This window comes from Ovis canadensis, chromosome 7 (genome assembly GCF_042477335.2).
Source record: "Ovis canadensis isolate MfBH-ARS-UI-01 breed Bighorn chromosome 7, ARS-UI_OviCan_v2, whole genome shotgun sequence".
Classification (NCBI taxonomy): Eukaryota; Metazoa; Chordata; class Mammalia; order Artiodactyla; family Bovidae; genus Ovis; species Ovis canadensis.
This window is the reverse complement of record NC_091251.1, coordinates 48145521-48167770: the sequence shown is the minus strand read 5'-3', so window position 1 is coordinate 48167770 and position 22250 is coordinate 48145521. Positions and strand designations below refer to the sequence as shown.

At 41.9% G+C, this 22250-nt stretch overlaps 1 protein-coding gene across 9 annotated transcripts in view; it reads right to left on the bottom strand.

Annotated features, from left to right (window-relative positions):
• GANC (glucosidase alpha, neutral C) overlaps positions 1 to 22250 on the bottom strand; it is an 81735-nt gene that overhangs the window by 11219 nt on the left and 48266 nt on the right. For all 9 annotated transcript variants that reach the window (XM_069596075.1, XM_069596077.1, XM_069596078.1 and 6 more), the window contains 7 exons: positions 20925 to 21168; positions 15341 to 15405; positions 13278 to 13354; positions 10655 to 10729; positions 7001 to 7114; positions 5666 to 5778; positions 401 to 504 (listed from right to left, as the gene is read on the bottom strand). In XM_069596075.1, coding sequence (XP_069452176.1) covers positions 401 to 504; positions 5666 to 5778; positions 7001 to 7114; positions 10655 to 10729; positions 13278 to 13354; positions 15341 to 15405; positions 20925 to 21168 — 792 coding nt within the window. The remainder of the gene's footprint in view (positions 1 to 400; positions 505 to 5665; positions 5779 to 7000; positions 7115 to 10654; positions 10730 to 13277; positions 13355 to 15340; positions 15406 to 20924; positions 21169 to 22250) is intronic.

Here is a 22250-nt window from a genome sequence, read left to right as displayed (position 1 = left end):
AGAAACTGTAAGGAGCAAAGTGACTTGTCCAGCAAATTCAGTAGGTTAAAAAAAGATATATCCTGTCCCAGGTCCTTTAAGAAACTCAACAAATATCAGTAGGATTCCCTACGACTTCAGATACCTACAGTTTAAAACAAATATTCAGAGAAGCTACAGTATTATTTCAAGCCCCCAAATGATTTCCCTCAGGAAAATATTAACAGCTTACAATGAGCAGAAAGACAGTTGATGAAGAGAAAAGCAGGATGGCCTCATCTCCTCTAGATACTAGTATATTTGACTCTTGCCAGAAAAAGCAGAGTCCACTTGGCTAAGCACATTACATCTGCTTTAGACTAACCATCTCCTCATGGCAAATACTTCTATGCTTATAGAACCAAGTGGCCTGTTTCCTCACCAGCTAAGTGGGCAGTCACAGAAGATGGCTGCTTCTTGAGGCCTAGGACCAAGATCTGCTCCACCACACACTTGCTGGAATAATGACTGGTCTCGTCAGCACAACTGGAATAGATACAACAAATGACATTAGGAAAAGGAGAGGAACAGGGGTTTGGACTAGCTACCGGATCACCATCCCCTCCCATCTTTCATGCCTATGGAGGCATGAAACATATAGCTGTCACATTTACTAGGATGAAGAGATGGAAAAAGATGACTCTATATGCAAAGATAAGCCAACCAGTGCACACGTGCTCAGCCATGTCCAACTCTTTGCAACTCCATGAACCGTAGCTCACCAGGCTCCTCTGTCCATGGAATTTTCCAGGCAAGAATACAGAAACAGGTTGCCATTTCCTACTTCAGGAGATTTTCCTGACCCAGGGATCAAACCCGCATCTCCTGTGTCTCCTGTTATGGCAGGCAGATTGTTTAGCACTGAGTCATCTGGGAAGCCCAAGCTAACCAGTAGTCTTCCTCTAACAAGCCACTTGGAGGGACATCACTTAAGGACACTGAAGTCCCAAATGTGACTTGGATGCTGCAATCAAATTGCAAGATATCAGATCCTTAATGAATGTTTGAATAGATGAATAAATGGGATTAATAGGAATTTATACTGAATTCTTTTTCATTTTTCAGAGAAGGAAGGAAAGGAAGATGAAGACAATAAGGAAGGGACGTTCATCAGTTCAGTTCAATTCAGTCGCTTAGTCGTGTCTGACTCTTTGCAACCCCATGAGTTGCAGCATGCCAGGCCTCCCTGTCCATCACCAACTCCCAGAGTTCACTCAGACTCATGTCCATCGAGTTGGTGATGCCACCCAGCCATCTCATCCTCTGTTGTCCCCTTCTCCTATTGCCCCCAATCCCTCCCAGCATCAGTCTTTTCCAATGAGTCTATTCTTCACATGAGGTGGCCAAAGTACTGGAGTTTCAGCTTTAGCATCAGTCTTTCCAATGAACACCCAGGACTGATCTCCTTTAGGATGGACTGGTTGGATCTCCTTGCAGTCCAAGGGACTCTCAAGAGTCTTCTCCAACACCACAGTTCAAAAGCATCAATTCTTCGGCACTCAGCTTTCTTCACAGTCCAACTCTCACATCCATAAATGACCACTGGAAAAACCACAGCCTTGACTAGACGGACCTTAGTCAGCAAAGGAATGTCTCTGCTTTTGAATATGCTATCTAGGTTGGTCATAACTTTTCTTCCAAGGAGTAAGCGTCTTTTAATTTCATGGCTGCGGTCACCATCTGCAGTGATTTTGGAGCCCAAAAAAATAAAGTCTGACACTATTTCCACTGTTTCCCCATCTATTTCCCATGAAGGATGGGACCAGATGCCATCATCTTCATTTTCTGAATGTTGAGCTTAAGCCAACTTTTTCACTCTCCTCTTTCATTTTCATCAAGAGGCTTTTTAGTTCCTCTTCACTTTCTGCCATAAGGGTGGTATCATCTGCATATCTGAGGTTATTGATATTTCTCCCGGAAATCTTGATTCCAGCTTGTGCTTCTTCCAGCCCAGCGTTTCTCATGATGTACTCTGCATAGAAGTTAAATAAGCAGGGTGACAATATACAGCTTTGACGTACTCCTTTTCCTATTTGGAACCAGTCTGTTGTTCCATGTCTGGTTCTAACTGTTGCTTCCTGACCTGCATATAAGTTTCTCAAGAGCAGGTCAGGTGGTCTGGTATTCCCATCTCTTTCAGAATTTTCCACAGTTTATTGTGATCCACATAGTCAAAGGCTTTGGCATAGTCAATATAGGAGAAATAGTTGTTTTGCTGGAACTCTCTTGCTTTTTTGATGATCCAGCGGATGTTGGCAATTTGATCTCTGGTTCCTCTGCCTTTTATAAAACCAGCTTGAACATCTGGAAGTTCACGGTTCACTTACTGCTGAAGCCTGGCTTGGAGAATTTTGAGCATTACTTTACTAGCATGTGAGATGAGTGCAATTGTGCAGTAGTTTGAGCATTCTTTGGCATTGCCTTTCTTTGGAATTGGAATGAAAACTGACCTTTTCCAGTCCTGTGGCCACTGCTGAGTTTTCCAAATTTGCTGGCATATTGAGTGCAGCACTTTCATAGCATCATCTTTCAGGATTTGAAATAGCTCAATTGGAATTCCATCATCTCCACTAGCTTTGTTCTTAGTGATGCTTTCTAAGGTTCACTTGACTTCACATTCCTGGATGTCTGGCTCTAGGTGAGTGATCACACCATTGTGATTATCTGGGTCATGAAGATCTTTTTTGTACAGTTCTTCTGTGTATTCTTGCCACCTCTTCTAATATCTTCTGCTTCTGTTAGGTCCATGCCATTTCTGTCCTTTATCGAGCCCGTCTTTACATGAAATGTTTCCTTGGTATCTCTAATGTTCTTGAAGAGATCTCTAGTCTTTCCCATTCTGTTGTTTTCCTCTATTTCTTTGCATTGATCGCCAAGGAAGGCTTTCTTATTTCTTCTTGCTATTCTTTGGAACTCTGCATTCAGATGCTTATATCTTTCCTTTTCTCCCTTGCTTTTCGCTTCTCTTCTTTCACAGCTATTTGTAAGGCCTCCCCAGACAGCCATTTTGCTTTTTTGCATTTCTTTTTCTTGAGGATGGTCTTAATCCCTGTCTCCTGTACAATGTCACGAACCTCAGTCCATAGTTCATCAGGCACTCTATCAGATCTAGTCCCTTAAATCTATTTCTCACTTCCACTGTATAATCATAAGGGATTTGATTTAGGTCATACCTGAATGGTCTAGCTGTTTTCCCTACTTTCTTCAATTTAAGTCTGAATTTGGCAATAAGGAGTTCATGATGTGAGCCACAGTCAGCTCCTGGTCTTGTTTTTGTTGACTGTATAGAGCTTCTCCATCTTAGGCTGCAAAGAATATAATCAATCTGATTTCAGTGTTGACCATCTGGTGATGTCCATGTGTAGAGTCTTCTCTTGTGTTGTTCGAAGAGGGTGTTTGCTATGACCAGTGCATTCTCTTGGCAAAACTCTATTAGTCTTTGCCCTGCTTCATTCCGTATGCCAAGGCCAAATTTGCCTATTACTCCAGGTGTTTCTTGACTTCCTACTTTTGCATTCCAGCCCCCTATAATGAAAAGCACATCTTTTTTGGGTGTTAGTTCTAAAAGGTCTTGTAGGTCTTCATAGCACCGTTCAACTTCAGTTTCTTCAGCTGAAGAAACTGGTTGGGGCATAGACTGGGATGTTCATAGAGTGATTGAAAAATACTCCCAGGGGGCTCCAGACCAGAGTGGCAATGTAAGAGGCTCCTGAATTTTCCTTTTCCTACAGATGCACTGAATATAAAGCTACACATGGAACAATTCTCTTTGAGAGAAACCAGAAAACTAGCTGAGTGACTCCTGCACATTGGATGATTGAGAAAATACCCACATCAGAACAAGCAGGAAAGGCTGAAACACACTTTCCATTTAACTCCCACCCCTGGCATGTTTGTGTGCTAAGTCACTTCAGTTGTATCTAACTCTTTGTGACCCTATGGACTGTAGTCTCCAGGCTCCTCTGTCCATGGGGATTCTCCAGGCAAGAAAACTGGAGTGAGTTTCCATGCCCTCCTCCAGGGAATCTTTTCAACCCAGGGAATGAATCTGTGTCTGCTGTGACTCCTGCATTGCAGGTGGATTCTTTACCGCTGAGCTACCAGGGAAGCGCCACCTCTGGCATAGTCCCATAAAGTTGGGAAGGAATTTGCAACTCCTAGCTTCTCCAGAGAAGGAAATGGCAACCCACTCCAGTGTTCTTGCCTGGAGAATCCCAGGGATGGGGGAGCCTAGTAGTCTGGGTCTATGGGGCTGCACAGAGTCGGACACGACTGAAGCGACTTAGCAGCAGCAGCTTCTCCAGAAAAAGTAAAAGGTTTGGATCACACTTTCAGTGTCCATCCTTTCAAGGCTCCCACCTGGAGAGACAGGCCTTCAAATCACCTTGCTCTAAGAGGCAACAGAGTTAATTACAGCAAATAAAGAAGCAGTTGTTAATAGGCAGCGTGGCTATCCCCCTAGGGCTCAGTGCAGAGGGAGCAGGCAAAAATATCCATCTCCCAGGTTCTTCCTGGAAAGGATCTAACTGCATACTTTCCCAGGTACTGCCTGAAGGTTCTAATCAGCCTGTATCTAGGTGATGACTAAAATATGCCCCTTTGGGATACAGATGGGTCTCAGCATATCCTTAACTACTGGCAGTCACTAAGAACGAACATGGCAGTGTGGATAATCACAAAGGTCTGGAAGCTATAAGGAGCTCAGGACAGGCTGATCAATGAGGATCATCTCCTACATGAGGCCAGTCTGTAAAGACTGGAGGACATGGCTGTCTTATCTAATGTGAGAAACAACACCAGGAGTCCAGGGAGATGAAACAGGAGAATATGTTCCTAACAAGAGAACATGATTAATCTACAGAAACTGACCTTAATGAAATAAATTGTTTACCTGATAGATAGTTCAAACCAACGGTCATAGGATGCTCACCAAGTTCAAAGAGCAATGCATGAACAAAATGAGAATTTCAATACATATGGAAAATATTAAAAAGTACCTAACCAAACACAGACCTGAACAGTACAAGAAGTGGACTGAAATATTCAACAAAATGATGAATGGCATCACTTATATATGGAATGCAAAAAAAAAAAAAAGGAAAAAAGAGTTGAACTCATAGAAACAGAGTAAAATGGTGGTTGCTAGGAGAGGGGTGGGAGAAGTAGGGAGAGGCTGGTAGAAGAGTACAGACTTTCAGTTATAAGATGAAGAAGGTTTGAGAATCAAATATCTAACACAGCAAATACAGTTGATAATCCTGTATTGCATAATTGAAATTTGCTAAGAGAGTAGTAGAACTTGTGTTCTCATCAAAAGGCAGAAAAAAAGGTTAAACATGTGAGGTGATGGACATGTTAATTAACTTGATGAGGGGAATACTTCCACAATGTATACTATATCAAGTCATTACACCATACACTTTAAATATACTACAATTGTATTTGTATACTCTACTTGTATATTTATATTAAAATTTTATTTCTAAATCATACATTAATGAATCTGGAAGAAAAGAAGAAAAATACAAATGGCCTTCATCATTACTTTTTAAAAACAGTACCTTAAAATATCAGTGTGCATTTAAGGATAGCAAATGGATAGCATAATTTATTTATGAAAGCACATGGCTCTTTTAGCTGCCATTACCTGTTGGTCAAAACACCTGAGGAAAATGAAAACTTCCTGTGCAAGAATTGCTTCCGGTGGAGGTACTGGAAAGAATGCCCATCATCAAGATAGAATTCACCCATGGCAGAACCCTGGAGAGTGGAATCACAGAGAGTATGCTCATGTAATAGTTTTCTTGGAAAAGACTGTCCCTCCCTAAAGGAAATAACTGATTACAAAATCTGTGAAAAATTATGTTGAACAATTGCTTAATATTAAAGCTGTACAAAGTCATCATAAAATATATAAACACTCAATACCCATTTGTGAAATAATATGAATAAGGAAGTCACACAACAGGAGGCACAGAGAGTTAGGCTTTGTTGAAAGAGATTTAAACTGTTAAGTATGGTCAGCGGCATAGGTGACTTCAAAAATACTACCCTAAAATGTGACAACAGGTCAAGAAACATTCACCCAGTGAAACTGAAGTTAAAAGGAAAAAGTATATAATGGATGAGATCAGCTATCTTTAGAAGAACCTCCATTTGGAGAATGGTGCCTAGTTCCTACTGTCTTTTGGTAGGAGGATCCCTTTTGCATGTCAGACAATGTCACAGCACTCCATATGGCAGTTCCCTGTTACTGACAATGCTTCATGAGCTATGGACATCAAGTCTCTTGTAATTTATTCCATAGCCCTCCCATAGGCCCAAGGCCCATAGTTTGACCCAAGAAGACATGCTTAAAAGAAATGGATGGAAAAGAAAGATGTAAGAAAAAGAAAGTGAATTATAACATTTGCTTAAGAGTGAGGATTTGTGTTTGGCACTATATTTTGGCAAACGGTTAGGAGAGGAATCTGCTATAGGCCTCATTCAGCTCAAAAGATCTCCTCAAAAGAACAGATCAATTCTGGATCCTTCTAGACCTTGCCCTAGGAGACTGTAGTTGTTTGAGCCATCCAATGAGAATGAAAGTTGTGTGTGGGGCTGCGTCCCTGGAATGTTGCCTAGACACAGGACCCTTTTACCGGAGACTGACAGGGCTAATCCACACTGGCAGGCTGCCTATGGCCCAGTGAGCTTTCAGTCCAGTGGTAATCAATGCCAAGCTGCAGAGCACCAAGGGTCACAGTACCCTAGAGGAAACTTCTATCATTTCTAGTTCTCAGAGTTCCCTGAAGAGCAATTCCAGGAAAGTTAGATAAGTTGGACAATGATGCAGAAATGACTCAAAATTTGATTTCTAGACAAACATCAGGAGCACCTATCCCATAGATGGGCTTCACCACTCTTATACACTCAGAGCTACCACTGTAAAGAGACAGAGTCATAACAAACAAGAGGTGCAAAAGTAATACTTTCCAAGTACCTTAGTGCTTAGAGCCACTCGGAGTCCATATGGGGAATCAGTCATGAAGCCTGTGGATCTCCCTATAGTGGTCTTTATTGGTACCACACTTCCACCACGTTGAAACACTGGTATCTATAATAGAAGAATACTCTCAGAGGAGGATTCATATAAGGCAATCTGAAAGAAGGCTTTTAAAATATTTCATTATACATTCTTTAAACATTTTTTTATTTAGTTAGCTTTGGCTGTGCTGGGTCTTTGTTGCTGCGCTTGGGCTCTCTCTAGTTGCACTGAACACAGACCACTCTCTAGCTGTGGTGCGCACACTTCTCATTGCGGTGGCTTCTCTTGTTGTGGAGCACGGGCTCCAGAGTGCGCGGGTTCAATAGCTGTGGTGCATAGGCTTAGTCACGCTGTGACATGAGCAGGGATGGAACCCATGTCTCCTGAACTGGCAGGTGGATTCTTAACCACTGGACTGTCAGGAAAGTCCCATTATACATTCTTTATAAATGTAGACTCAAAAGCAAAATACATTTGTGAACACAAATTCATTAGTATAGGGGAAAATATCTTTATATAGGGTTCTGTACTCTCCTCGGGTTCAGGCATCCATTTGGGGTCTTGGAACATATCCCTCATGGGGAAGGGGGTCTACTGTATTCTTACTTTTCTCCCAGCTTGTAGCTTACCACAGGCCCTGGCATTAAAAGGAAGAGTTCAAATATTAAAAATGGTTCATTTAAAAAATTATTAGGGAAAACTTCTCACCCTCCATCAAATTTTATCTATTCTGAATATCCTATAGGTAGCCTTTCCTGCTTTGTATTTTTAATTTTTCTGTCAATATAACAAACAAGTTTATTTTTAGGACCCTGCTAAAGAGGGGATTTTTATGTCTATGCAAGCAGGCCCAGATTTACCTGTGTATATGTTTATAAATGATGGTGGTTTCGTGGTTTGGGATAGACGACTGTTGTCCCTACTTTAGCCTATACACTTCTTGGTCCCTGCTTCCCTGCATCACGAGGATGACTGGCTCAATTCTGATGGTGAATCTGTGAAATCTCTGTTATTAGAAGCTGCCAAGGGCACTTGATGTGACTCTGACAACAGAGCTGTAGGCATGGGTCTTCTGGAATAGCACTCACGGCAAGGACAGCCCAGTAGATTCCGTGCCTCCCAGTGTAGTCCTCTCTTAGGAAGCTCCCTGGATCACGTGAAGTCTTGTACATTGCTCTGAGTAAGCTGCAAGTGGGGAGAAGAGCTAGAATACAGTAGGCACCCCCTTCCTTCCCGGGGGATACGTTCCCAGACCCCCAGTGGATGCCTGAGACTGAGGAGAGTACTGAACCCTATATAATGATACCTTCCCCTATACTAATGGGTGGGTAGCATATACAGCTTGGATCTGCTGGACCGAGGGAATGATTCATGTCCTGGGCAGGATGAAGCAGGATGACACAAGATTTCATCATGCTCCTCAGGGTAGCATGCAGTTTAAAACTTATGAATTATTTCTGGAATTTTCCATTTAGTGTTTCTGGACCACAGTTAATACTTTGGGGCTGCAGTTGACTGAAGGTAACTGAAACTGAGGAACATGAAGCCTCGGATAAGGGGCACTGCTGTATACATGAAGTCAGCAGTGAGGGTGGAGTAGGCAAGATGTCCACCGTCTGCTTGACTCGCAGCAAGAAGTAAAAGCACATTTACTTCCCCACCCGCATCAGTCAATTTCTTCTTCTTTTATTTTCCTTCAAAGAATGAGGCAGTAAGTTAATATGGATGGGCCCTGGAGTGGAAGTCCAATTGACCTGGGGTCTTATCTCAGTTCTACCACAATTTAGCTGAAACCCTGGACAAGTAATTTAACTTCTCTGAACCTCCCTGTCTTCACCTGTAAGCATGAGGGATTCAAGTAGATGAATGTTAAGGTCTATTCTAGATCTGAAAATTGGCATCTGAAATCATTTTCTCTGTGTGAACGTGAACGTGTTAGTCGCTCAGTCACGTCTGACTCTTTTGACCCCACGGACTATAGCCTGCCAGGCCACTTAGTTCATGGGATTTTCCAGGCAAGAATACTGGAGTGGGTTGCCATTCCCTTCTCCAAGGGACATTCCTGACCCAGGAATTGAACCCAGGTCTCCTGGGTGGATTCTTTACCATGTGAGCTACCAGGGAAGCTCTATTTTCTCTATAACGGAGTTCATATTGCTGCTGAGAATTTTAAAAAATAACATATATCTATTTAAAAATTTTCACACTACTTCAGGTCTCTGGTAGTGGCTGTGATTCAGTTGCAGGAGCAAACTTCCCTTCAGAAATGCAGCCTGGGGGACTTCCCTGGTGGTCCAGTGGTTAAACATCCACCTTGCAATACAGGGGACTCAGGTTCCATCCCTGATCAGGGAACTAAGATCCCACATCTCACAGGACAAGTAAGTCTGCACACTACAACTAGACAGTCCGTGCACTGCAACTAAAGATCCCGCTTGACACAACGAAGACCCCGAGTGCTGCAACTAAGACCTGCTGCACCCAAATAAATAACAAATGAATTAATTTTAACAAAAGGAAATGCAGCCTGGATGGGCTGCTCTGGGTCTAACATCATAACTCGTAGCCTCCCCTTGGGCCTAGAGGTCCAAGTAGAAACTCACGTCTCCTGATTTGGTGCTGTAGAAGGCCATTCTGTATGGTATCTGTGCGATCACTGTGTTTACTCCCTGTTGTCACTGTGATTATTTTTCTTAGACATACAAAGGTAAATAAATGGGGAAGAACTGTGTCTTCAGTGTTTCAAACTGTGAAAATTCACGTCATACAATTCATCCATTTACAGTGTACAGTTAAGTAGTTTTTAGTATATTCAGTCATACAACCATCAGCATAATCAATTAAAAATCACCCTCCAAAAGAAACCCTGTACCCATTAATGGTCACTCGCCATTGCTCCCCAAACCCTCTCCCTGCCTTCAGTTCTGTGCTATATGCTATGCTTAGTTGCTCAGTTGTGTCCAACTTTTTGTGACCCTATGGACTGTAGCCCGCCAGGCTCCTCTGTCCTTGGGGATTCTCCAGGCAAGAACACTGGAGTGGGTTGCCATGCTCTCCTCCAGGGGATCTTCCCAACCCAGGAATTGACCCAGGTCTCCCAATTTGCAGGCGGATTCTTTACTGTCTGAACCACCAGGGAGCCCCTCTACTAATCTACATTCAGTCTCCACGTGTATATGTTACTATACACTGACGTCCTTGGTTCTTTCTATGAAGGCACATGTTATGAACTGAATGACTTCACATAGTGAAGTCCCAAGCCCCTGTGTGACTATATTTGGAGACCTTAAAAGAGGTAATTAGGATTAAATGAAGTCATAGGAGTGGGGCCCTGATCCAAACGATTAGTGTCATAAGAGACACAAGAAGAGCACACACTCCCTCTACCATAAGAGGATGCATCAGGAAGGTGTCTGTCTCCATGCCAGGAAGAAATCCCTCACCAGGACCTGAAGTGGTTGGCCCCTTGATCTGGGGCTTCCAGCCTCCAGAACCGTGAGAAATTAACTTTCTATTGTTGAAGCCAGTCAGTCTATGGAGTTTTGTCATGGCAGCCTGAGTAAACTAGCCAGCACAGCAGGTAAAAATAACAGTCTGAAAATAGCTTACAGCATCCAGGGTTACTGGGATTTTTACTGTACACGCTCCTTTCCAGTGAGCAAATGTCTTAGAGTCATACCAAATCTGAAAAGAAACAGACCCTCGTGAAAAAATGTGTATAAGCACATTTTGTGCATGATTTCATTATTTAATAAAACATCCATTTATTTGGATATCAAATAACCAGAAAGCCAAAATAAGTATGATTAAAAAAATTTTAAGTGTAATTTTAAAAATCTTGAATAGAAGTTAGAGAGAACATATGCTTTTAAGAAAATCCCAAAGGACTAACTAACCTAGTACTGTGATGGATTAAGCTGAGTAAAAGGCCATTCATTTTTCCATCCATCCATCCAAAAGTTATTTACTGAACAACCTACCATGTGCCCAGCATTGCTGGGTACACAGGAGTGAACAGAAAGACATAGAACCTGCCCTCATGGATTTTATAGTTCAATTGGCTTGTAAAAACATAATGATCTTATAGTGAAAAAGATGACAGAAGAGAGAAAACAACAAAACAGAAAAGCACACAGCAAGCAAATAAATGACAAATGAGGCAGGAGAAAAGGAAGCGTCTGACAGGGAAACAGCCTTTAGAGAAAAACAAATGGAAATTTGGATTGCTAATACAGTGTCATTTTTTAAAAACAGAGTACAATTCAGGGATGAGGTTCACACTTATCTGAGATGCCCATCAAGGGGGTTTACTTGCTAAAGTGTCAAAAAACTTCTGCCAAAGTAATTTGATGGGATAAATCCTTAAGATACTATCTTAACGATGAAAAGAAAACCTTTTTCTCTCTTCTAGTCCAATATAATTTCTGGCAGCCACAGTTCACCTCCTGGGATTACCAGAGGTTGTATAAAGCTGGGATGTTGAATCTGTCACTGTCCTCCCATGACTGTGAGAGGGCTGTGCCCTGACAATTGTCAGCTGCAGTGAACTCTCAATTCAACTGGATTAGTCCTACCTTGTCATGAAGTATTATCTTTGGCTGGATTCAGTTTCCTAATGTATTGTCAAGGATTTTTGTGTCTGTGTTTATAAGGGATAATCCTTTAGCTATCTTTCCTTGTAATGTCTTTCTTTGGTGAATTCTAGTAGCTCAAGATAAAAAGTTGGTGGGAATGATAGGTTAAAAAAAAAAAAAGGATTCAAACAAGATTTGGGATTACCCATCAACCATTTCCAGTCTGATTGAAATGAGAGGCATAGGGTGTGTGGTACCATAATCAAAGATTCCCGGCCTAAGAAGGGTACAACTGGTACAAAACACCATGTAGATTAGATCCAGAGCTTAGTTACTGAGCTCCTCACCCAGAAAGTACTTACAGATGGCCTACTATGTGCCACATGACTGTCTAGATGCGAGGGATACATTAACAGATAGGCCATTAATTCGAGGCCATTAATAGATAAAAATCATGGCCTTCAAAAAGCTAACATTCTAATGGGAGAGATAAATAATAAAACATAAAAGTAAATATTTTACCATTTCCTTCTCCAGGGAAAAGTAAATATTAGGATGTTTAAGACGTCATGTTCTACAGAGACAAATAAAGGATGCAGGAGATGAGGACAGAACCAGGGGCAGTGGGAGTGGTCTGTGATCTTAAAGAGGGCATCAGAGAAGGCCTCCCCAAGAAAAAGGCTTGCAGGAGAGGGAATGTGCTGTACAGAAACACGGGAAGTTGACCGCCAGGCTATTAGACAGCTCTCTGCCCATTGTGGTACTTTACTAGCTAACCAGCAAGAAGCAGCTTGGCTCTCCTACCCAGGCTTTGGGAAGATGTAGCAAGAGAAACAATCACAGAACACTCCTGGAAACAGGAGTGTTGAAAGAATAGGCTACATAGTCATAACAGTGTGCCTGAAATGATAATAGGTCATTAATAGAAACTGTGGCAAAGTCAGACAGGGAGCTGGTTCCTCTTAATGGGAGCCTGCACTTAGAATTAATTTAAGAAACTCTTAGCAGAAATGCTTGGCAAGCCATTTCATTTAGCTGTTATAATATTTAACCCTTTTCTCAGGTTTCTGCTTCGCAGGGGAACCTTTGTAAAGAGCCCCCACCTGCAGAACTACAAATTCCTAGAGAAACCAAGCAGAAAGAACATCATTCATGGGCTTTCTGTATCATCATATCAGTGATGACAGGTATAGTGGGCTGAATGGTGGCCCTTCAAAAAGATGTATTTGCTTCCTAATCCCTGGGAAGGAGTGAATATTACAGGAACAGATTTGACTAAATTGAGGATCTTAAGGTAAGGAGATTATCTGGAATTCTTTAGATAGGCCCTAAATATCATCACAAGTGTCTTGTAAGAGACAGATGGGAGAGGAGACACAGACACACACAGTGAGGATGGAGGCATAGGCTGAAGTGAGGCGGGCACAAGCCAAGGAATGCCAAGAGTGCAGGCAACCTCGGGAAGCGGGGAGCGTAGAGTGGCGTGGCACAGACTCTCCCTCAGAACCTCCAGGAAGAACCAACTCCGCCCATGCCGTGATTTTGGACTTCAAGCCTCCAGTACTATGAGAGCATAAGTTTTTGCCGTCTTAAGCCACCAAGTTCGAAAGGAAGACATACACACGTAAAGTATGCAGATGTTTGTTGTTTACTGTTACCTCACTTGACCCTGGCAGAAACACATCAACCACAGAAGCCTTTGGTTCTGTGACTGGATGAACCAATAAAGCACTTCCTGAAATGTGGAGAAGAAATAAAGTTGAATATCATTAAGAGAGGTCTGAAAACATCCCTTCTCTTTTTAAAAAATTTTTTAAAATTTAAATTTATTTATTTGTAATTGGAGGGTAATTGCTTTACGTTATTATGGTCTCTGCCACATATCAACATGTATCAACCTTGGGTAAACATATGTCCCTTCCTTTTAGAACCTCTCTCCCACCTCCTACCTTCCACCCCATCCCATCCCTCTAGGTTGTCACAGAGCACCGGATTTGAGCTTCCTGTGTCATACAGCAAACTTCCACTGGCTATGTATTTTACATATGGTAATGTATATGTTTCAACGCTGCTCTCTTAATTGGGTGCTTTTGTGGTTTCAAAGACCACACAACTGAACTTCTTAAAGGCAGAGATCCTGGTGAGTTGAACCAATGATTCCTCAGGGAGATCTATTGTTAGTTAGAAAGAGGACAGGTGATCGGAGGTGACTGTATCATTGCAGAGGTGACTGTATCATTGCGTATCATTAATCCACCTCTGGTGTATTAGGATTAAAGGGAGGGACCCTGACATAGTCCAGCATAGTCTCACTTTGTGCACAGCTGTAGTATGAAAGCACCATTTCACTTCTCCAAGTGCTTCATTGTTTGCTATATGTGACTTTAAATGTAGTGAGTCTACAACTGTGACCCAGAAGTGTGGTCTGCATAGATATTCAGGCCCTCTTTCTTGGGCAGGTATCATCAGGAAAATTATAATTCTCTTAAAGGAAATCTAGATTATTAATTTTGTTTTGATCTTGGTACTAGCATATGTAAAATTCATCCAATTACAAATTCACTATTTAATTCAACAAATATTCATTGAATTCTGCTCAGGATTGTGCTGGGCTTGAGGAATGTAGCTTCAAATTAGACAGACATGGTCCCTGCCCTCATCAAGTTTACAGTCAAAACCAGATATTAAACAAGTAATTACAAATTAATTAGAGCTAAGACAAATAGTAAACCGGTAAAAGTACAAAATGGAATGAAAATTATGTATTAAGAGGAACTGACTTTGACTAAGGCAGGTGGAATTAGATATTAGGAAGCAATTTTGGTCAGGAAAATTTTCTCTATGGAAGTAGTAGCTTTTTAACTTGAGATCTAAGGATGAGTGGAGACCTAAAGAGATAGGTTTTTTACATTTTGGGGGTTCTACTCTTTAGAAACAGAATTCACCTTTTGGGCAACTCTCTGCCAAGCCTGGCCTCTTGAACACATTACCCAAATGATAAACTTCCCTGTTCCAAATTTGATTGCTGCTGCTACTGCTAAGTCGCTTCAGTTGTGTCCGACTCTGTGCGACCCCATAGACGGCAGCCCACCAGGCTCCCCCGTCCCTGGGAGTCTCCAGGCATGAACACTGGAGTGGGTTGCCATTTCCTTCTCCAATGCATGAAAGTGAAAAGTGAAAGTGAAGTCACTCAGTCGTGTCCAACTCTCAGCGACCCCATAGACTGCAACCTACCAGGCTCCTCCGTCCATGGGATTTTCCAGGCAAGAGTACTGGAGTGGGGTGCCATTGCCTTCTCCAGATTTGATTAACCCCTATTAAAGAGGCCAACTAAAAACAAGCTAACAACCCCAGTCCTGTTTTGCATATGAAATAAGCTCTTCTGGGTCTTTACAAAGATAACTATCTGGTTTACTTTTTTCTACTTCCCTTCCCTGTGGTGGTGTCTTAAGGCTTAGAGGTAGACCCTGAACAAGAATTCCAAATGGCATTCACAAACGGGATGGGTTTATATGACGTTAACATGTTATGAGAAGCACTACATGACAAAAGAATAGAGTTGGGATCCCACCAACACACGAAAAATCTTGGTGATGAAATTTCTTTTCTTTTTGGCTTTCTTGAGACTAGGGATTTTTTAGTGTTCCTATACTAGAAAATATAATAAGAAAAACATAATTATAGTATTTCTCATAAGTAAAATTAATCCAGAAATGCTCACCCAGCATGTATTCATCTTCCACACTAAAAGTCTCTAATTCATTAGGGAACTCTACCCACAGAGGCCTGGGGAAAAGAAAAAAGAAATTTCTTACTTCAACATCATCAGGTTTTTTTAATAATTCAATCTCTCATATTTTCAGTTTTATAACTATACAAAGGAAATTGAAAAAGTCAAGACTCTTTTCATACGAGTCAAGATTTTATGAGCCCTGGTTATGATTGTTGTTGTTGTTATTAGCTGCTAAGTCTTGTTCAGCTCTTTGCAGCTCCATGGACTATAGCCCATCAGGCTTCTCTGTCCATGGGATTTCTCAGGCAAGAATACTGGATGGGTGGCATTCCCTTCCTCAGGGGATCTCCTAGACCCAGGGATCGAACCCAGTCTCTTACATCTCCTGCATTGGCAGGTCGGTTCTTTATCACTAGCACCAACTGGGATCCCCTTGTTATGATTACTATATATTTCTCTTGTGTGAAAGAGCTGTCTGTTAGCTTAAATGGTCCAATTAAAGCTTGAGAATTCTAGTACCCGAAACTTCTTGTTCTCATTGTTGAGCACTGAATTACTATGACAGGCATAATCAGAACTTTGCCCGAGTCCAAATGTTTTTGGTGTAAAACAAACTAAATGTTTTTTTAAAATTGATTTAATTGAAGGATAATTACTTAACTGTATTATGTTCAGTTCAGTTCAGTCACTCAGTTGTGTCCGAGTCTTCACAACCCCATGGACCACAGCACGCTAGGCCTCCCTGTCCATCATCAACTCCTGGAGTTTACTTAAACTCATCTCCATTGAGTCAGTGATGCCATCCAATCATCTCATCCTCTGTCGTCCCCTTCTCTTCCCGCCTTCAATCTTTCCCAGCATCAGGGTCTTTTCAGATGAGTCAGCTCTTCACATCATGTGGCCAAAGTATCGGAGTTCCAACATCAGTCCTTCCAATGAACACTCAGGATTGATTTCCTTTAGGATGGACAGGTTGGATATCCTTGCAGTCCAAGGGACTCTCAAGAGTCTTCTCCAACACCACAGTTCAAAAGCATCAATTCTTTGGCGCTCTGCTTTCTTTATAGTCCAACTCTCACATCCATACATGACCACTGGAAAACCACAGCCTTGACTAGATGGACCTTTGTTGGCAAAGTAATGTCTTTGCTTTGTAATATGCTGTCTAGGTTGGTCATAACTTTCCTTCCAAGGAGTAAGCGTCTTTTAATTTCATGGCTGCAATCACCATCTGCAGTGACTTTGGAGCCCAAAAAAATAAAGTCAGCCACTGTTTCCCCATCTATTTCCCATGAAGTGATGGGACCAGATGCTATGATATTTGTTTTCTGAATGTTGAGCTTTAAGCCAACTTTTTCACTCTCCTCTTTCACTTTCATCAAGAGGCTCTTTGGTTCTTCACTTTCTGTACTGTGTTGGTTTCTACCAAACTTAAATGTTGGTAAAACTGAATTTTATAATGTAGAATCTGTGCCATTTTTAAACTGTCACTGCTTTTCATGTATCCTTAATCATTAGCTAAGTGAAAGGAATTGGTTTTTCTTGTTTTCAAGTTGGCAACATTTTTGGAGGTTTCAGAAACTTTTGTGGTGTTTGGGTTTTGTTTTATTGTTACTGATGTACACAACTAAGTAGGAGGCACTTGGGCTTATTAAAATCACAAAACTTTCAATATCTCTGGATATTAACTTCATGGTTCTAATGTTGCTTTCAATTTCAGGAGGGAAAGATACTTTTTAATAAGAGAAACATTTTCATTATATTCACTAGCCTTTGTAATGATCTATTCCTTTGTCAACACCGAAATCAGATTGATTATATTCTATGCAGCCAAAGATGGAGAAGCTCTATACAGTCGACAAAAACAAGACCGGGAGCTGACTGTGGCTCAGATCATGAACTCCTTATTACCAAATTCAGACTTAAATTGAAGAAAGTAGGGAAAACCGCTAGACCATTCACGTATGACCTAAATCAAATCCCTTATGATTATACAGTGGAAGTGAGAAATAGATTTAAGGGACTAGATCTGATAGATAGAGTGCCTGATGAACTATGGACTGAGGTTCGTGACATCGTACAGGAGACAGAGATCAAGACAATCCCCATGGAAAAGAAATGCAAAAAAGCAAATTGGCTGTCTGGGGAGGCCTTACAAATAGCTGTGAAGAGAAGAGAGGTGAAAAGCAAAGGAGAAAAGGAAAGATATAGGCATCTAAATGCAGAGTTCCAAAGAAGAGCAAGAAGAGATAAGAAAGCCTTCCTCAGCAATCAATGCAAAGAAATAGAGGAAAACAACAGAATGGGAAAGACTAGAGATCTCTTCAAGAAAATTAGAGATACCAAGGGAACATTTCATGCAAAGATGGGCTCGATAAAGGACAGAAATGGTATGGACCTAACAGAAGCAGAAGACATTAAGAAGAGGTGGCAAGAATACACAGAAGAATTGTACAAAAAAGATCTTCATGACCCAGATAGTCATGATGATGTGATCACTCATCTAGAACCAGACATCCTGGAACATGAAGTCAAGTGGGCCTTAGAAAGCATCACTACGAACAAAGCTAGTGGAGGGGATGGAATTCCAATTGAGCTATTTCAAATCCTGAAAGATGATGCTGTGAAAGTGCTGCACTCAATATGCCAGCAAATTTGGAAAACTCAGCAGTGGCCACAGGACTGGAAAAGGTCAGTTTTCATTCCAATCCCAAAGAAAGGCAATGCCAATAAATGCTCAAACTACTGCACAATTGCACTCATCTCACATGCTAGTAAAGTAATGCTCAAAATTCTCTAAGCCAGGCTTCAGCAATATGTGAACCGTGAACTCCCTGATGTTCAAGCCGGTTTTAGAAAAGGCAGAGGAACCAGAGATCAAATTGCCAACATCCGCTGGATCATCAAAAAAGCAAGAGAGTTCTAGAAAAACATCTATTTCTGCTTTATTGACTATGCCAAAGCCTTTGACTGTGTGGATCACAATAAACTGTGGAAAATTCTGAAAGAGATGGGAATACCAGACCACCTGACCTGCCTCTTGAGAAATCTGTATGCAGGTCAGGAAGCAACAGTTAGAACTGGACATAGAACAACAGACTGGTTCCAAATAGGAAAAGGAGTGCGTCAAGGCTGTATATTGTCACCCTGCTTATTTAACTTCTATGCAGAGTACATCATGAGAAATGCTGGACTGGAAGAAGCACAAGCTGGAATCAAGATTTCCGGGAGAAATATCAATAACCTCAGATATGCAGATGATACCACCCTTATGGCAGAAAGTGAAGAGGAACTAAAAAGCCTCTTGATAAAAGTGAAAGAGGAGAGTGAAAAAGTTGGCCTAAAGCTCAACATCCAGAAAACGAAGATGATGGCATCTGGTCCCATCACTTCATGGCAAATAGATGGGGAAACAGTGGAAACAGTGTCAGACTTTATTTTTTTTTGGCTCCAGAATTACTGCAGATGGTGACTGCAGCCATGAAATTAAAAGACGCTTACTCCTTGGAAGAAAAGTTATGACCAACCTAGATAGCATATTCAAAAGCAGAGACATTACTTTGCCGACTAAGGTCCGTCTAGTCAAGGCTATGGGTTTTCCTGTGGTCATGTATGGATGTGAGAGTTGGACTGTGAAGAAGGCTGAATGCCGAAGAATTGATGCTTTTGACTCTTGGACTGCAAGGAGATTCAACCAGTCCATTCTGAAGGAGATCAACCCTGGTATTTCTTTGGAAGGAATGATGCTAAAGCTGAAACTAGAATAGTTTGGCCACCTTATGAGAAGAGTTGACTGATTGGAAAAAACTCTGATGCTGGGAGGGTTGGGGGCAGGAGGAGAAGGGGATGACCGAGGATGAGATGGCTGGATGGCATCACGGACTCGATGGACGTGAGTCTGAGTGAACTCCGGGAGATGGTGATGAACAGGGAGGCCTGGTGTGCTGCGATTCATGGGGTCGCAAAGAGTCGGACACGACTGAGCGACTGAACTGAACTGAACTGATTCCTTTGTTATTAAATAGTAACAAAGCATGTAAACTTGGCTGATGTCTAAAATCACCAGGAAAACTTCCAACAAACATAGATCTCTGCAACTTAACCAATGGACTCATAATAGGTTTGGAGGTCTGGCCTGGGAATCTGTATTTTAAAAAAAGCTCCCCAGGTGATTCTGATCTGAGTCAGGCTGAGGAACTGCTGATCTAGAGGTCTTGATGTACTATGTGTGTCTCTGTGTGTACTGTTCTCTAACCCATTCACACCTTGCCTTCAAAATAGACTAGGAATATAATTTATACACCAGGAAAAGCCCTAAGGGTAATAGAGAGCTAAGACTGGCAGAATAAGTTGATCTTCATGAGAGAAGGCTAATGGGTGTGGGGGATGAAAAACCTACTTTCCTTTATCCTTCTAGGTTTTTCTGACTGGTCTAAGAATTAAGTTGACAAGACAGAGTTTAACAGTAGAAAATCAAATTTAATGATGTATAAACAGTAGCTCCATAAAAATATACTGCCTAAAGACAAGATAGGCAATTGAGGCTGAGGTAACACCTGAGAGAAGGAGAAGTGAGTGAGTTTTGGGACTTCAAAGGGGAGGAAGGAAACTTCCCCTGGCAGTCCAGTGGTTAAGACTCTGTGCTTCCCCTGCAGGGAGCATGGGTTCTGTCCCTGATCTGGGAACTAAGATCCCACATGCCTCATGGTGCAGCCAAAAAAAAAAAAGGATAAAAGACCAAAAGTGAGGCAAGATATTCACTTGGAGATGGAAAAACAAATGTTTGATAAACAAACATTTGCTGGGCCATGCAAAGACAATGGGACACAGAGAGGACTTAGTTCCCAGCTTCCCCCTATTATGCTTAGTGCATAGTCCTTGTAGGTATCTCTGGCGATAATGTACTTCCTGGACCAAGCTCTTTAAGTAAATTCTTGTAGGCATTTAAGGAGGAGGTTAAGAAGACTTCCTGAGCCTTTTGTATGTTTAAAAACAGTCAGCTCCTAAGAATCCTCAAGCCAAAAAGACACATTTTGGGGTGGCATGTTTTGTTTGCCTACATAGGTTAAATACTAGATGAACTGAAGTACAAAGTCACTTTATCTTTTCTTTCTCTTCCTTCCTTCTGTTTCTATCCCCTACTAAATATTATGGGCTTCCCTGGTGGCTTGGATGGTAAAGAATCTGCCTGCAGTGCAGGAGACCCAGGTTCAATCCCTGGGTCGGGAAGATCCCCTGGCGAACGGAATGGCTACCCCACTCCAGTATTCTTGCCTGGAAAATTCCATGGACAGAGGCTACTATTCAAAGGTTACAAAGAGTTGGACATGACTGAGCAACTAACGCTAACCAAATATTAATGCTTGAATCACCAAATAGCAGGAGATCTAGTTTTTATCTTCTGTGACCTCCACTGCCTGACCTTGCTCACAGTTGGTGCTCAATAACCTGAATGACACTTGGTTGAACTCCTGGCTTTTCTTTTGCAATCACTGTGATTACTCCATTGCCAGTGGCTGAGGGGATCTTCTGGTAGAGACTGGTTACTGGGGTGGTGGTGAAGCCTGTTTACCTCATGACAGGTTGAGAAGCCACGTGTGCAGAGTAGAACAGAGAATACCAGTAGGGCAGGAGGGTGTAGCGCTCTCTGATGGCTTCTCGGATGAGCCGGGTGTGCTCCTCCCCAAAGAGCCAGGGTTCCCGTCGCTTGGTGTTCCTGGTGGCATGGCCACGGAAGAAGGGCTGGTAGGCTCCTGCCTGGTACCACCGCACTAGCAGCTCTGCCTCTGGATCCCCGATGAAGCCACCTACATCCGCTGATTTGTCAGTAAAGAAGAGCTGAGTAAGATATCCGGGCGTCTAACAGATGATGCCCACAGGTAAGAAAAGGCCTTGCAGACCAATAGAGCAAAGGTATGTGTGTGCACTCAAAATGGCAGCATCAAACTGTGGCCTCAAATTAGGAAGCACATACTGAAAACCTTAGGCTGTTCTGGGGATCTGACAATATGCTCTTTGAATATGTTCTTTTCCTGTCAAAAGGCTTTATTGCAAGATCAGCATTTCTGTTTGTCCTGAACCCTGGTAACTCAGACACTGCATAATATCTGCCTGATTCAGTAAGTCTGTATTTAGTGATGGGGGGGGGGGCGGTGGTGGTGGTTGGCAATTGATTTTGTTTGAAGCAAGATAAAAACTATAGAAAGAACCAAAGAGAGAGACATAATCAGAATTAGAGGTGTAGGGAGAAAATTTCAGGCATAGCCCTTAAGCAGGATACAAATTCTTTGTGTTCAATGTGAACTAGCACTATTAAAAAACACATCTATCAAAATGTGATATTAAGTGCTTCCAGTCCCACAGAAAACAAGGAGCAGCTGGACCTGTAGCCAGGTTGAGCATCTCTATACTGAGATCTCTCATCTGCAGGGAGTTACTAGGATTAGGGGAAGGCAACCCATCAGAGAATCTTATTTTAACTAAATTTTATCTTTTCCAAGTGTGTGTGTATATATATAAAATGGCGCAGGATTTCTATATAGCTGATTTCTGATTTGCTAAATCCTTTGTAGTTCTCTCCATTTTTCTCACTCTCAGATAGAAAAGGAGCATTTCAAGACGAGAACCTCAGTTATCAAGAGTGTCTAAGGAGGGAACAGAGCAGTAAGAGAATGAGGAAAAGAATACTGCGGCTCGCTTTCTGATGACTTTACTTCATGTCCTCAGTTCAGACGAGACGCTCGCAGTGCTGAAGCATCCCCTTCATTCTCCTCTCTAGTCTGTACTCCATTCTCCTCATTTTCTCTTTCCCACATTTATTCTGTTGAAAACAACTCACAAGAAGGGATTTCTGACCAGCTTTAATGAAAACACCCCCCACCCCCCGCACTTCCCACCG